Source organism: Mobula birostris, chromosome 13 (genome assembly GCF_030028105.1).
Source record: "Mobula birostris isolate sMobBir1 chromosome 13, sMobBir1.hap1, whole genome shotgun sequence".
Lineage (NCBI taxonomy): Eukaryota > Metazoa > Chordata > Chondrichthyes > Myliobatiformes > Myliobatidae > Mobula > Mobula birostris.
In genome coordinates, this window is record NC_092382.1 from 84,232,885 (window position 1) to 84,246,125 (window position 13,241).

General features: G+C 45.1%; 1 protein-coding gene, 1 long non-coding RNA gene and 1 pseudogene across 4 annotated transcripts in view; 2 read left to right on the forward strand and 1 right to left on the reverse strand.

The window, feature by feature from the left end:
* Positions 1 to 13,241, forward strand: part of LOC140207084 (uncharacterized) — a 216,073-nt pseudogene that overhangs the window by 94,934 nt on the left and 107,898 nt on the right.
* Positions 1 to 13,241, reverse strand: part of LOC140207411 (uncharacterized) — a 49,519-nt gene that overhangs the window by 19,822 nt on the left and 16,456 nt on the right. The window contains exon 3 of the mRNA XM_072275940.1: positions 12,776 to 13,239. Coding sequence (XP_072132041.1) covers positions 12,776 to 13,239 — 464 coding nt within the window. The remainder of the gene's footprint in view (positions 1 to 12,775; positions 13,240 to 13,241) is intronic.
* On the forward strand, positions 35 to 12,485 carry LOC140207080 (uncharacterized). 3 transcript variants are annotated; one of them, XR_011888487.1, is made up of 4 exons: positions 35 to 161; positions 3,170 to 3,337; positions 8,926 to 9,053; positions 11,717 to 12,485. It is a non-coding gene; the product is annotated as an uncharacterized lncRNA (long non-coding RNA). The 3 variants fall into 3 exon arrangements; XR_011888488.1 differs by having other exon boundaries at positions 11,720 to 12,485; XR_011888486.1 differs by lacking the exon at positions 11,717 to 12,485 and having other exon boundaries at positions 8,926 to 11,695.

The following is a 13,241-nucleotide window of genomic DNA, read 5'->3' on the forward strand; positions in this document are numbered from 1 at the left end:
CTCCAGATGATATAATACTCACTTCGCGCAAGCTCACAGTGGCCGGGTGGGCTTCCTTTCCGTTCTGTGGTGAAGCCGCTCATTGGCGGGTTCTGGAGAGGGATCCTCGCCTCCTGGGTCGGAATCACTGTCCGCGGGCCGAACATATCACTTTCCCATCGGTGAGTATTGAGACCGATCCCGAGCGGGGAGATCTGATGTTGTCCGTGAGCCCCGAACTGAGCACCAATTAGTGCGCATGCGCCGGTCGTGCATGCAGCCTGGTACAGCCGCTCTGAAGTATTCTTTTTCTTTCTTCTTCTTACTTTTTAATTTACGTTATTTTTGTATTTTTTTCTCACGGTAACATGTCGAAGCTGCACCCTCTCTAACATGCTGGTAGAGAGAGTTTTATTTGGGTTTTCTTTAGCGCTGGAAATGGTTACATCCCGACACGCGGGACAGAAGCAAGGTCGCATTGTGTATTCCACGGACCAGCAAACCCCGGCCGGCTGAGCGAACAGAGCGGCGGTCACCCCTGCTGAAATCCGGAGGAAAACACACAGAGGATGCAGAGGGGGATCACAAAGCCGAGGAAAGAGGACCGGGTCGAGACAACAGAGACTTTTGGAGTCGAGGATTTCGGTGGGTAATACCGTTCCGGTTGACTGGAAGTGCACTGAGAGCGGTAAGCGTGAAGGAGTTGGGTGTTTACTGTTGTGGCTAACAACGGATGGTGCAATCCGGGGCATAGTACGATTGAGGAACGTGTTTGCAGACTGGATATTGGACTTTTTACTGTTGAACTTCGGCCACATTCCACCGTGATACAGCACTTGGCGGCACGGGAGGTCGTTCCTGCCTGGGGCCATCGAACATGCAGCTCCTCCCGTAGAGAGTCAGACACCCTGAGCCAAATAGACTGGTCCTGGACTTATTTTCCATCTGGCATAGTTTGCATTTTGTTGTTTGATTGTTAGGTTTTATGTATTGCTATATTTACGCGCTATTCTTGGTTGGTGCGGCTGTAACGAAACCAAATTTCCCTCGGGATTAATAAAGTATATCTATCTATCAATTACTCACTTAGTACCCAGTTATCTGGGCTTGTCAATAATGTGTCGACTTCACTGAATCTGCATTGAACGATCCAAACCAGGAGCCCAGGCTGTCTATTTCTGAAGAATTGAAATGGAACTCCCGCCAACAGATCACGTGAGGTTGTTTACGGCAGCTCTGCCCCGCCCTCTGCATTGTGACGCAAGATCACGTGGTGTGTGGTTGGTGGTGATGCTTCCTCCATGTTTTGGGGAATCAGAAGTTGGCCACTGAGTCCCGTTAACTTCCTCCAACTTGCCTCGCTTCCTGAGGCTCCTCGCATTTGTCCTCTGAGTTTATGGCTGTTGTGTTTTCTCCCTGATTTGGGTGAATGAAAAAGGAGAACATCCCAGGTTGTGGGGATCTTTGATTTCACTGCCTGCTTTACCAAGGGTCTGGGAAGTCTTGAGGGGGGGGGTGCGGGGAATGGTTTCTGTGATGTGCGGATCTGTATCCAATAGACAATAGGTGCAGGAGTAGGCCATTCAGCCTTTCGAGCCAGCACCGCCATTCACTGTGATCATGGCTGATCATCCACAATCAGTATCCAGTTCCTGCCTTATCCCCACAACCTTTGATTCCACTATCTTTAAGAGCTCAATCCATCTCTTTCTTGAAAGCATCCAGAGACTTGGCCTCCACAGCCTTCTGGGGCAGAGCATTCCATATATCCACCACTCTCTGGGTGAAAATGTTTTTCCTCAACTCTGTTCTAAATGGCCTACCCCTTATCCAAATTTCTCTGCCATTTCTCGCAGTCACGGGCAGAGTAGTTACCATGCAAAGCGTGAAGTGTCTGGATGGGAAACTTTCTGTGTTGTGTTGATAAAAATTTGGTGAGGGTCAAAGGGCATATGCCAAAGTTCTTGTCGTTTGTTCTAACTTAGTTATTTTAGGATATTTTACGCAGTGGTATGTGCTATTCATTCAGTATCTCTGTATTGCTGGAGGACCATCAGTGATTGTCCTTGATCCCTTCTCCCAGCTGGTTCCATCTGCTCATCTCTGCCCATCTTGTTCACCCTCTGTCCAGTCTCCAAACCCCCCACCCCCCACTCCTGCTTCAATGGTGTATATCAACAACCTGGGTCAACCTCAGTCCATCCTGTATCCCACCACCTCAATGTTATATATCACCAATCTTTCTTCTAACCTTTCTGTTCATTGTGAAGTGTTCTTTTGCACCTTCGGCCTCACTGAGTTATTTCCAGAATTGTTTTTTGTTAGCTGGAATGCCAGAGAGTCATCAGGTACCGGTTCTGTTGTGCATCGGTGTGGGAGTGCTAGTTTTTGAATTGTGACTGGCTGACACACTGCAGCATTTTATTGGCAGCAAAGAGTACTGGGAGAGTTGGTGCTTGGACTGTAATCCTGTGATCAGCTTTCCAGGGATATGGAACTGTTGGTGTTTTGGTTTTGACTTTGGTTAGTACTCCTGCAGATGGGGCTGGATGGTCGTCCTTCTGCAATGAAGCAGAAGTTTCGAGCAGCTGGACATTGGTTGTGGGGAAATCCCGGATTGCACTACCCAGTGTGAGATGTGGGAACGATGTGTGAGTCTGTCAGGATCAGTGAGTGGCAGGTTCAGCTGTGTGACTCTGTGAGTGGGGTCCTGGGATATCACAGTTTTTGACCCGGGTAAATTGGACCTGGGGATCGAGATGGCCAGGTTTATGAGGTGTTGAGCGAGTATTTCTGGTCTGGGATCAGATGTTTGTTTCTGGAGTTCCTTTGGAAGCAATGACTGCTAATCTGAGTAAAGGATGAGTAACTTCATTGTTACAGGAGGGAGGCAGGAATATGGTGTTGGAATGACACTACTCAACCATGGTTGAGTGTCGGGGCAGACCAGATGGATCGAATCACCTAATTCTGTTCCTGTATCTTATGTCTTACCATGACAGAATGATGGCTCGTTCTTATCCCACAGCGTTTTGTGACGTGTGAGAGACAATAAAAGATTGCTCACTGAGATCATTATATTTACTTTCAATGTTTAAATTTCAGCGAGTTTTGTTCTTAGAAACATGAAGCAGAAATGTTTGGTTCTCAATTTTATTGTTAATGTGCTTCATTATCTTTCATGTTAAAGTCAGATCTGCAGTGAGAGATTTATTGGAAGAAAAACCCCAACTGGAAGCAAACCGCTTGTGAAGACGAGGAAACAGCAACAAGTGAACCAGCTCGAGGATTGAGAGCATCAACTGGAGAGAACCCATCTGACTCGGAGATTCCAGTGATTCAGTCAGGAGAAAGTTTGGTGAGTCTCATTTACTCAAACACTGGTCCTTTAGACATTACATAACTGTACAAAGGAAGATAGGAAACAGTTGGAGTGAGACTGAATGTGCCCAGAAGAAGTTATGCCTCTGTCAGACCCTGTTACAATCATTCCAGGTCTGGTAATGTGTTTCCAGCAGCCCAGCCCAGCCCTTTAAAACCACTCCAATTCTGTGGAAGTTGAATCCTGATAAAGTCACTCAAAGACCGTATAAGTACAAACTCTTTATTCCAAGTACCCAGGGCTTACTCAGTTAGTCACTCAAACAGGAACAGTCTATGACTGTCCTGCCCTATCCATTAACTGACTAACAATTCCCCTTACACCACAGGTATATCCGTCCAGATACCCCCCACATGAGACAGGCTGGAGCCAAAGTTATTTACTACATGACAGCCCCTAAAGACAAATTACAAAATAGTCATAATGGCTTACACACACAGAACAGACTGAAGCTGTCCTATCTCTATGCATGAGTGCAGAAGGAGATAAGCATCCTGAAACCCCAGCTAGCGACCCTCAGGAAGAAATATGGCTCAGCATGGCTCAGCACATCTGTTGATCATCAGCAGTTTCTTTCTTAACAAAGTGTTAACCCTTTTACATACTTTATCACTCCCTCCATTTGATCATTACATGATAAACAAAATAGTAATTCTTTACAGAGAACACAACTGAGTACAGCACAGACTTATCAGTGGGTAAAAGCAGTGTACATCAGTAACTATAACAATGATATGTACAACTATTAGGCCATAATGCAATATCATGCCCCACATATTACCGAACAGGCCTTCAAAGACCACCATTTCGACCCTTCGGTGAACCCGTGTAAATCCTGCCCTACTCTCTTGGTGCTGTCAGTTTCCTTGGCAGTGTGCTCGGAGAGGGATGTAATTTTAGACTTTTCAGGGATATAGGTGCAGCATTCTGTTTCAATAATAGCACAGGTTCTGTGAATATAATGTAATTTAATATACTGTGAATGTAATGCTTGGAGAATTTTGGCCAGTTGGCCCGTAGTTATGTACAATTCCAAATGCATAATGGGAGTCTGTGTGAACGTTTGCACATTAGTCTGTTGCTGGGATACAGGCACGAGTCAGAGTCAGAGCAATGAGCTCAGCCTTCTGGGCGGAGGCAGCTGCTTCAAAAGAGGCCTGCACAACCATCTCACCGTCCGTCACTATCACATTGTGCTCTTCCAGAGGGGTGGTACTCACGGTTGGAAGCATCCTTGCTTGTCAATTTCTAAACGGGTTGTTGTCCCCACCTGTCCCTTGGTAGGTTTTTGTTCCCATTTCTGATCTCCAGATAAAGACCACTCGCGTCCTGCTTCCCACTGAACGTAATCACCCTTAATATTAGTTCCCTTCGGGGTTGATTGGGTTCGGAAGCCGGGTCCCAATAATATGTCAAAGCTCGTCGCATTCGATTTCGGTCATTGTCAGGCCAATCCATATTATTGGTTTTAATCATGTTGGCTGACTTAGTTGGTAAGCATTGGAGCAGTAAGGCGTTAAACTGGGCGGACGGATTCCCACATTAAAGGCTTGGTCTCCTGTGAAAGTGCCTTAGCAGGCCACAAATCACTCCCAATAGTCTGGTCCCGATTCCCCAGGCTGAGGTTTCCATTCTTGTACTTTAGTGATGTTTACGAGTTGCTGGAGAGCCCTTTCCAAAGCTTGAATAATCTGGTCTGTCTGTTCATTCTCATTATGGTTTCCTGCCTGAAACTCCTGATAGGTTTGGTATCTCAATTCTGCCTTCCATTTCCACCCCTCATCAGCTGACAGAATCATGCAGCAGAGACCGAATAAATCTTGCGGGGTCGCATTAAACACCTGTAGAGTACTGCGGACATACTGAGCAAACTGTGCTGGTCTTTCTTTCCTATGTGGGGCCTGATTCATGATCATTATCATTTCTTAAAGCTTCCAGGGTGCGTACACAGGAATCACTGAATCACTCCTGCTCGTGGATTGGGCAGCATTTGGGTGGGAAATTGTCTTTGTGGAGCCATTAACTCTGGGGTTTTATTGGATTCTTCCCTCCCTGTCTTGGAATAATCCTTTGTATTCCCTTTCTGGATCTCAGGCTATAGAGACCTCCCCTCCCCTGTCGCCGCTGTCTTACCCGAGTGGCCACTGTATCTGAGTACCCCGAGGATTGGGGTTCAGGGGCACTGGGTGCACTTGGCCCCTGGTAAGGTGGGGGTGTATGATGGGTGCCCACTCCTCATCACGGTCACTGTCCTCAAATCGGGTCGGAATGCCAGACATGGGTCCGGGATCCCTTGTTTCCCTGTCAGTTCGAACTTTAGACTGACGTTCCTGCCCTTCTCTCCTATGTAGGCCAGCCTTGGTTTGCTTACGTTGTTTTTCCTGCTCTCGTTTTCAGCGCCCATCCACCATTCACACTCCGGTTTTAGCGTCTCCCAACCTTTGGCGTTCCTTCTGCAGTACATATCTCTATCCTTTTCTCACATGCATTATTCCTCCAACTTGCTAATAATAAACTGTTCCTCTTTACATCTGCCTTTTCCTTCCATTCCCTTTTCAACAATTTCCACTTCTTTCCACAGTTCTTTTTCCATATCAAATTTACTGCTTGTTCTCGTGAGGTAATATCCCACCACAGTCTGCTTGGCAGTACCTATACTGGGATCCTATTTGTGACGCCAAATGTTGAAGTTAAATCTGAGTAAAACTTGAGAGACCAGCTTCTTATCGTCACCACAGTTTATTGTGCATTCTCCTGCAGGAGTTTGAGACCCAGTTGTCAAAGGGAAGGCACGTAAGCACTGCCACCATCTGACAAGAGGAATGAGTTAGTCAGGTTACAGCCATGTATTTATACATAGTAAGCCCCATACATTACTGTTGGTAGATGTTATTTGAACTGGTACAGCCACCATGTCTGTTGGTGCAAAACTTAACTAATTAGATAAGAGAGTTCATTAAATCAAGGTTTTAGTTACAGATGGATGTACCATCCAGTCCTTATCCGTTGTTCCCTTTGCAAGGCTCTGACTTAGTTACAGACAGATGTTCATTCCTGTCCTTATCAGTGAGCCCTCCTCCCTTTACTCAAACGACGGTACAATGTATAATGTTATCAACTAATGAGGGTACAATGTATAATGTTATCAGCTCTCAGTCTGTCTCTCTGCAAGCTGCAGAGAACTGGTAATGAGCCTGTCTTAGCTAACTGCTGATGACAGAGTTTACTTCAGTTCAACATTCCTGTTCAGTCCCAATTATTCTTTTAGCCAGAGGTTACCTAGGTTCAAAATGATTTTTTAGTATATCCTCAATTCCCCAGGAGGATTCAGGGAAAATATTTATGTCCAATACAGAAACCAGTGTTACCTGTGTGTATTGTGGTGATACAAAAGTTGCTGGAGAATTCGCAAGTGGGAAGAAGTGGAATGATATTTGGAAATCTGACTTTTTTAAAGTGTAATTTAGCAAGAAAACCACAGATGGACAATGTGCAAAAGCTCTGGTGAGAAAATCCTTCATTACAGGTTACAAGCCTGCTACATAGGATGTGTGAGAGTGCAGATGAACTCGATGGAACCCAGACGAGATCAAAGTTCCTATCGACAGTGATTTGCTAGCTGTTAAAATGAATGTCTCTCTATATAAAATTCACTGTACACATGTCACTGGTTAAAAAAAATGCATAGTACAAGATTTATGTGCACACTGGTCATTACAAATTAAAGGGGACATTGCTGAGAAGGTGGGGAGACCTCCAGTGTCCCTGATGCCCTCACCTACAAGATGCGCATCTGAGAGGAGGCGAGAGCGGACCATGGGAGAAAAGGATGGAAAGGAGGAATCATAGGGAGATGATCGGCAGTGGGCAAGAGAGGAAGTAAGAGGGGAGACAGAACCGAGAGGGCAGGGTGTGGGTGGAAGTAAAAGTGGAGGTAGAAGTTAAAGATATCGATGTTCATGCCGTCAGCTTGGAAGCTACACAGATGTATTATGAGGTGCTGCTCCTCCAACCTGGGAATGCTATCATCGCGTCAGTCCAACAATGATCTGGCATGTTGGAATGGGAAGGGAGAGTGGACTAACCACCGGGAAATACGTTTTATTGTGGACGGAATGAATGTGCTTGACAAGGAGGTTTTCCACTGAGGTACAGAAGGCTGCACTGGGAGTGCTGGATACAGTAGATGAACCTGGCAGACCCACAGGCGAAGTGTTCCTCACCTGGACAGACTGTTGGTGATCCTGAATGGTGCTGAAGGAAGAGGTAACTAGGAACGTGTAGCACTTCCCTCGCTTTGCAAGCATACATTCCAGGAAATAGATTAGTGGGGGGAGACGAATGGACAAGGAAGGCAGAGAGTTGTGGCGGGGTGTAGGAAAAGATGTGTTTGATGATTGAAGATAAGAAAAATTGTGGAGGTGACTGGAATATGGAGTGAAGGCGGATTTTCAGGAAATAGAGCAATTGGGTGTGAGATCGGCATCAATGGTGGTGGAAGGGAAACTGTATTCTTTGAAGAAGGAGGACATCTCTGACGACCTGGAAAGGAAAACCTCATCCTGTCAACAAATGTGGCGGAGACGAAGGAACTGAGGAAAAGAAATAGCTTTTTTACAGGTGTCAAGGTGGAAGGAGGTTTAGTCAAGATATCCGTGCAAATCGGTAGGTTTATAAACAAAAAACGTGAGGGTGTTTTATGAGCCCTGCCATCCGCCGCGGGCAGTGTCTTTCTCGGGTCAGCTGTCGCCTGAATGCACCCGGGTGGATGGTGGAGGGTTTTGCAGAGATGGTGAGTGCTGTAGAGGTCGGGGGGTTTACAGAAATGGGGTGCGGTAACTAACTTCCCACTATTGCTTGGTCTGTTATATGCCTTCTTTTTGGCTCTTATGTTAGCTTTGCCTTCTCTTTGGCCACAATTGTATCATTTTGTCTTTAGAATACTTCTTCCTCTTTGGTACATATGGTTTATCCTGTGCCTTCCGGATTGCTTCCAGAAATTCCAGCCATTCTGTCATCATCCCTGCCAGTGTTCTTTTCTAAAAAAAAAAAGGACAATTCTTCTCTCTGTAATTCTCTTTATTCTACGGTTATTCTGACACATCTCACTTTAGCTTCTCCTTCTCACATTTCAGGATGAATTCCCATATTTTAGGATCACTTGCCCCTGTGGTTCTTCACCTTAAGTATGCTAATTAATTCTTGTTCATTGCACATCACCCAGTTGAGAATAGCTGATCCCCAGCTGGGCTCAACCAGGAGCTGCTCTAAAAAGCCATCTTGTGGGCATTCTAGGGAACCCCCTCTTGGGATCCTGCGCCGACCTGATTTTCCCAATATATCTGCATGACTATCCCCATGACTCTTATAACATTGCTTTTTTGGCATGCACTTTCTTTCTCCCGTTCTAAGTTGCAGACAATATACTTACTACTGTTTGGGGGTCTCCAAAAAAATCAAGATCTTTTCACTCTTGCTATTCCTTAGTTCTATCCACGTTGACTCAACACATTCCAACACCATGTCAACTTTCTGATGATTTGATTTAACTTTTTTACCAACAGAGCCACAGCACCCTCTCTGCCTACCTGCATGTCCTTTTTGGAAACATACAAGAATATGGGACACAAGAGATACTGCAGATGCTGGAAGTCTTAAGCCATACTCACAATGTGCTGGAGGAGCTCAGCAGGTCAGGCAGCATCTATCGATGGGAATCAACGTTTTGGCCCAGGCATCTGTAATATAAACAGGCAAAGAAAACAGAAAATACCGCGAAAACGAAAAAAAGACAAAATTAACTTCAGGGCTTAATAAGATTTCCCAAGCTGATCTCCATGGCACAGCAAATATAACAAAGGCAATATACACCATTGTTATACCCATTATTAGCGTTCTCTTTCAGCAAAATATCTTGGTCCCATTCCAATCTGGAAACTTCACAAATAAAAATAAGAACTTAAATGACATATTTAGAAAAGACTATTCACACTCAAACACATTTAGATTAATACCACTGAGATCATAGTCATAGTCATAGTCATACTTTATTGATCCTGAGGGAAATTGATTTTCGTTACAGTTGCCCCAACCAAGAATAGAGTATAAATACAGCAATATAAAACCGTAAATAATTAAATAGTAATATTTAAATTATACCAGGAAATAAGTCCAGGACCAGCCAATTGGCTCAGGGTGTCTGACCCTCCAAGGGAGGAGTTGTGAAGTTTGATGACCACAGGCAGGAATGACTTCCTATGGAGCTCTGTGTTGCATCTCGGTGGAATGAGTCTCTGGCTGAATGCACTCCTGTGCCCACCCAGTCCATTATGTACTGGATGGGAGACATTGACCAAGATGAAATGCAACTTGCACAGCATCCTCCTTTCAGACACCACCGTGAGAGAGTCCAGTTCCATCCCCACAACATCACTGGCCTTACGGATGAGTTTGTTGATTCTGTTGGTGTCTGCTACCCTCAGCCTGCTGCCCCAGCACACAACAGCAAACATGTTAGCACTGGCCACCACAGACTCGTAGAACATCCTCAGCATCGTCCGGCAGATGTTAAAGGACCTCAGTCTCCTCAGGAAATAGAGGCGGCTCTGACCCTTCTTGTAGACAGCCTCAGTGTTCTTTGACCAGTCCAGTTTATTGTCAATTCATATCCCCAGGTATTTGTAATCCTCCACCATGTCCACACTGAGCCCCTGGATGGAAACAGGGGTCACCGGTGCCTTAGCTCTCCTCAGGTCTACCACCAGCTCCTTAGTCTTTTTCACATTAAGCTGCAGATAATTCTGCTCACACCGTGTGACAAATCTTTCTACCGTAGCCCTGTACTCAGCCTCATCTCCCTTGCTGTTGCATCCAACTATGGCAGAGTCATCCGAAAACTTCTGAAGATGACAAGACTCTGTACAGTAGTAGATCAGAAGGAGGAAGAGCTGTAACAGACATTTAAAAAAATCAACCAACTACCTGATAATATTTCTAAAGTATATATTTTCATACAAAATAAAAAGGATTCAGCACTCCATGCAGGTATATGCAATTCTGAGAAGAAATACAGACCAGAAAACTTAAATGAGAGGCCAACTCAGAAAAATGAATCATCACTATGGAAGAGCACGTTAACCGGTGGAATGAGTATGACCCTCCATGGGAGGCATCTCAATGATCTCAGCAGATTAGCTGGTGACAAGGAAGTATAGAGAGCCCGACTCAGAGTTGGAGACCTCTTCCCAGAAACAGGGTTTCCTTGGGGAAATACAGGTCAAGGTGGTTAACATTCTCAAACATTAAAAAAAAATCTTCGGCTGTCCATTAATTTTCGATGATGACTGCTGCATGGGCAAGGTTGTATGGAAGACCGGCAGTTGCCCATGCTGCAAGTCTCCCCTCTCCACGCCCCTGATGTTGTCTAAGGGAAGGGCACTAGGACTCATACAGCTTGGCACCAGTGTCGCCGCAGAGCAATGTGTGGTTAAGTGCCTTGCTCAAGGACACAACACGCTGCCCATATGAGGCTCGAACTAGCCACCTTCAGATCACTAGACCGATGCCTTAACCACCATGCCATATACCACATATATATCAAAACTACATAAAAGACAAACAGACAAGGCAATAAATGCAGAAAATGCCAAGAGAAACCAGACACAATCCGACACATTCCAGAATCCTGCAGCAGTTTAACTCAATCTGATTACTTACAAAGGTAAAATCAAGTGGCAAACATCATTCACCAAAGTCTTGCTTTAAAATACAAACTCATGAATGACCACCTAAACTTCATTAAGGCACCATAAATTCAAGCCTGGTTCAGCTTTAGAGTCAAAATCTTACAAATTTTATGATAATAAATACATTGTTACATATAGGACAATCCATAATAACCACCCGGATATAATATTACAGGATAAACAAGCAGGAACAACTCCCTCAATAGATATAACCATCCCAACACACACATGTTCCTCGAACAAAGGAGCACCTCACAACAGGCATTGCTTGTGTCATCAGTCAGACAACCAAATTGTTTTATCTGTCAATCAGCTTCCAAATGTTGCTCCTCTGACATACGTTGCCACGCCCCGCTGCTAATTCCCTTCTCCTCATCATACGTTCTTACCCCGACCATCGTCTAGAGCCCCAAACTCTGCCCTGTGCAGACCCGCCTCTGGTTTCTGACCCTGCTTTGTTGAACATCCAACCAATGGTTTCCCATTCTGCTTTCAAACTTTAGAGGACAGTGGTGTTTTCTAACAACCCTTTAGAAGCAGGGAAAATGACCCATGATGTGGAAATGAGCCATGATTAAGGAGGTTAACTACCAATGTTATTCTTCCTCAGCAGAGAGATTAGAGGGACGAAGAACATCTCAGACAGAACTGCAGTCAGATTGACTTCTTCAGTCTGCAGAAAATTCAAGGGAAACCTCTTCACCCACAGAGTGGTGACTGTTTGGAACTCATCACCACAGGGAGAGTGAGAGGGGAACAGCAGGGGAGGATTTAAAAGGACCGTTGTGGAACAGAATCACTGGCAGGGTCCAGCCGTCCTGAGTTGACTCTCTATTGTACACTAGGTGTGTTATAAATTCACTAGTACCAAAGACAGTGTTTAAAATAGAACTGATTTGTTTGTCTCAGATCCAGAATATTAAACTCCAGTCCCATTAAAGGTGAATATGCAGCAGAAGAAACTCCTCCCATACCCAGTGACCAGGGTGCAGAACTGGGTGTGGGGAGCAGCAGCAATAATTGCAGAGCTCAGCTCCAACAGTCACTCTCGAAATTGAATTCAGCAACGGTGATGGACAAATATCCAGCATGCAGCTTATTGAAACTTTCTCCCCGGTGTGAACCCGGTAGTGTGTCACAAGTGTAACACGTAGTAGGGTTTCACTGTTAAAGTAACGGCCTCTCAGCAATGTTTCACTGCTGAGATAATGGTTTCTCTGTAGCAGCAATGCTTAGGTTATGACTAGAGATAACAGGGTTTTGGAGTTCGGTCTTTTGCCAGGGGTAGATAAAAAGATGCGAACAGAGAGAATGGACCCTTTTGCTTTTTTTTTGTTTTATTTTCTTTACTAACCCTATAGTCAAAGTAAGAATTATAAGGCTCAATCATTTAATCACATATTGTGTACTGTTTGTTATTTCGGGGTACTGATTTGTAACAGGGGACACATCGCGCAGCATACACCCAAACGAGATTTCTTAAGTTTGGCTGGGCTGGGGGGCAATTACCCCCTATATTAACCTGCTAGCCAACCGATAGATAACTGAATGAATCCCTTCCCACATTCACAGCAGGTGAACGGCCTCTCCTCAGTGTGAACTTAATGATGCACATTTGGTTGATTTGGTTGAGAGAATCTCTTCCCAATGTCTGAGCAGGTGATCGGCCTCTCTCCAGTGTGAATTCTCTGGTGTCTCAGTAGATGAGATGACTGAGTGAATGCTTTCCCGCAGACTGAGCAGGTGAAAGGCTTTTCACCAGTGTGAACTCGATGATGTAGCTTCAGATTAAATGACCTAATGAATCCCTTCCCACAGAATGAGCAGGCGAACGGCCTCTCCCCTGTGTGAACTCGCTGATGTACCATCAGTTGAGATGACTGAGTGAATCCCTTACCACAGTCTGAGCAGGTGAATGGCCTCTCTCCAGTGTGAACTCGTTGATGCAGCTTCAGATTAAATGACCTAATAAATCCCTTCCTACAGACTGAGCAGGTGAACGGCCTCTCCCCTGTGTGAACTCGCTGATGTACCTTCAGTTGAGATGATGAAGTGAATCCCTTCCCACAGTCTGAGCAGGTGAACGGCCTCTCTCCAGTGTGAACTCGTTGATGCAGCTTCAGATTAAATGACCT